The sequence below is a fragment of the Drosophila tropicalis genome, unplaced genomic scaffold (genome assembly GCF_018151085.1).
Source record: "Drosophila tropicalis isolate 14030-0801.00 unplaced genomic scaffold, ASM1815108v1 contig_158, whole genome shotgun sequence".
Lineage (NCBI taxonomy): Eukaryota > Metazoa > Arthropoda > Insecta > Diptera > Drosophilidae > Drosophila > Drosophila tropicalis.
In genome coordinates this window covers 12523034-12525888 of record NW_027172602.1, presented here as the reverse complement: position 1 = coordinate 12525888, position 2855 = coordinate 12523034, and the positions used below count along the sequence as shown (strand labels likewise).

Sequence of the window (2855 nt, the reverse complement as noted above, 5' to 3'; positions counted from 1 at the left end):
AGACCGGGAGAACAAATAATGGTAGCTTGTCCCAAATACCGGGAATGTACGCAGTAATGAGTCAACAGTAAAAATCCTGAAAATACTGGTTTTTTGTATCCCGGCGAATATTCTACGGCGAATATTCGGTTTGGTCGAAAAATCCAGAGCGGGAGCAGTGTTGTCGTTTTCACCACAAGCCAAAAAAAAGCTAAATCACAGAAAAAATATCTGAAAAATAGTCTAATTTTTTGTTATAAACGAAATTTCATATTGATGAAAAATGGAAAACAAACTAAAGAAATTGAAACTTTATACATTCATTAAAATTATATTAAATCTGCTATTAGATTCTCAACAGACTCTTCTGGATCGTTTTCTGAATGTTCCTCACTTTGAGGCAGTTTGGAGAAACTTTGTTTAGAGAGATAATTCATTGTATTGACGATTAATTTCATAAATATTAGGAATTCCCAAAATGAAATATTAAATGAGCTAAAACTAGCTGTATCGATTACTAAATAAGCCAGATTTTTCGCTATCCGCAATTTCCGATATCGATATATCGATACTACTTAAAATACTGGTTTTCGGTATCCCAACTATAACGACTTGAAATAATTCAATTTTTGGTTGGGCAACAAAATGGGTGTTCACTTCAGATCTGGATTTCAGTTTGTGCGCGCGTATTGTAGAAAGATGAGTAACTTGCCAAGAGTTTTCTTTGACATGACCGCCGATGGCGAGCCCGTCGGTAGAATCGTCATGGAGGTAAGTGCATTCAATTTGTTTAATGTATTTGAGTAAGAGACAATTTTTGTGAAATATTTAAAGTTTAAAAAACGTGTTTTTTGCAAATTCTTCGTTAATGGGTATGTTTGTGTGTATGTGTGTCGGTGCATATAGATACATACACACGTACCCGGGTCTATGCGTGTGTGAGCGGGAGAAAGGAGTATACAAAAAAAAAAAAAAGCCGAATGAAAATTACCGAACACGTGATTCTGCAAAAATGCCCAAACTTTTCATCTTGCATATCAAGAAAAATGTGCATATATGTATGTATGTACATACATACATACATATACGATTGCACATTCCTAAAATGAGTACCCGCCTCGCGTGTGCGTATGTGTGAGTACATTTCTCCCATTTGCGGTGACGTTGGATGTACATACATACATAGACACATGTACGGTTTAAGAAGCAATTTTCCATTTAAAAGTTCAATTTGCAATTTAATTTATTCAAGCCTCGAATAATTTGCCAAATTGTGTACATACATTCATAGTATGACTTGCAGATTTTCATAGTTACGGTCATGGACTGTACATATGTCAATAACTGTAAATTAATTACAGTTCTAATATCTGTGTTCGTGTAAATGTGTACATCACTACACTAACACATACATATTTGAATGGAAAGTTTGCCGGCATTTGTGAATACATGCATATGAATTTTAATCAATACAGAGACATATGTATGTACATAACCTCTATTTGCACAAATGTGTGTATCATCGGACATACACATGGATGAATGTATGCACACTTTGATGTGCGTGTGTGTGTGTTTGTAGATGTATTTTGTGAAACCAGTTTGACGAATGAACTCAAGATTAATTCTGTTGATGATGTAATTGATGAAGCATACGTGCATTTTCTATTTTAAATCATTTGAGCAAATGTAAAATAGCTAAAAATATATATATACATATATATTTTGATATACACACACACGCACAACCAAACACATTTATCCATGCATCATTGATTTTGCATACAAGTGTGTATGTACATATGTATGCATGTATGTACATATGTATGTACATATTTTATGGGATAGAGAACCCGAATTAATCGATATTTGTCTTTTTCGTCTTTCCATTTCCAATTTTTAAATTTCCAGCTGCGCTCTGATGTTGTGCCCAAAACTGCTGAAAATTTCCGCGCCTTGTGCACCGGCGAGAAGGGCTTTGGATACAAGGGTTCCATTTTCCATCGCGTCATCCCCAACTTCATGTGCCAAGGCGGTGATTTCACCAACCACAACGGCACTGGCGGCAAGTCCATTTACGGCAACAAGTTCCAAGATGAGAACTTCCAACTGAAGCATACCGGACCCGGTATTCTGTCAATGGCCAACGCTGGCGCCAACACCAATGGATCCCAGTTCTTTATTTGCACCGTGAAGACCGCTTGGTTGGACAACAAGCATGTTGTTTTCGGTGAAGTCGTCGAGGGTCTCGATGTGGTCAAGAAGATTGAATCTTATGGCTCTCAATCCGGCAAGACCTCAAAGAAGATTGCGGTGGCCAACAGTGGATCCCTTTAAATTTTGGACGGACTATGTTTGAGTTTAGAAGAAAATGAAAGGGAATATATATATATATATAAATATAATCAACTGTTGAGAGACGAAAACCGTTCGCATTTTTCTCCAAGATTTTTTTTTTTACCAATAACTGTAATATGATTAATTATGAAATACAAAACATACAAAATATTTTCAATAGACATCATGTTTCCATATCAACAATGGGTTTTCTTTTCTTGTCTTAGACATAAAGAAGAAAACAACAAAAAAATCCAGCTTCCAATACTTTGAGCGGGTACAAGAAATAATGCGCGCGCGCGCTTGCTGCTTGGAATCGAAAGATTTGATGCTGGGTTTCATTTTTGGTTCTAATTGGACTTTATGGAATGTTCGAATTCGTTTCTTTTAGCGGTTGCCGGAATAACAAAACGAATTGTTTTAAAAACAAAAGTTACTAAATTTGAATATATTATTTATGAATTGGTAGCTTTGTGTTTACAACAACCAAGAAATATAAAATAAAATTGTAGAAAACATATACATATGTATGAATGTAC

General features: G+C 35.4%; 1 protein-coding gene across 1 annotated transcript; it reads left to right on the top strand.

Moving 5' to 3' along the window:
• The first annotated feature begins 591 nt into the window (after window positions 1-591).
• Window positions 592-2496, top strand: LOC137583541 (peptidyl-prolyl cis-trans isomerase). Its single transcript, XM_068298615.1, has 2 exons — window positions 592-750; window positions 1891-2496. The coding sequence occupies exons 1-2, from the start codon at window positions 625-627 to the stop codon at window positions 2314-2316; spliced, it is 552 nt and encodes a 183-aa protein (XP_068154716.1). The 5' UTR covers window positions 592-624; the 3' UTR covers window positions 2317-2496.
• Window positions 2497-2855: the final 359 nt, after the last annotated feature.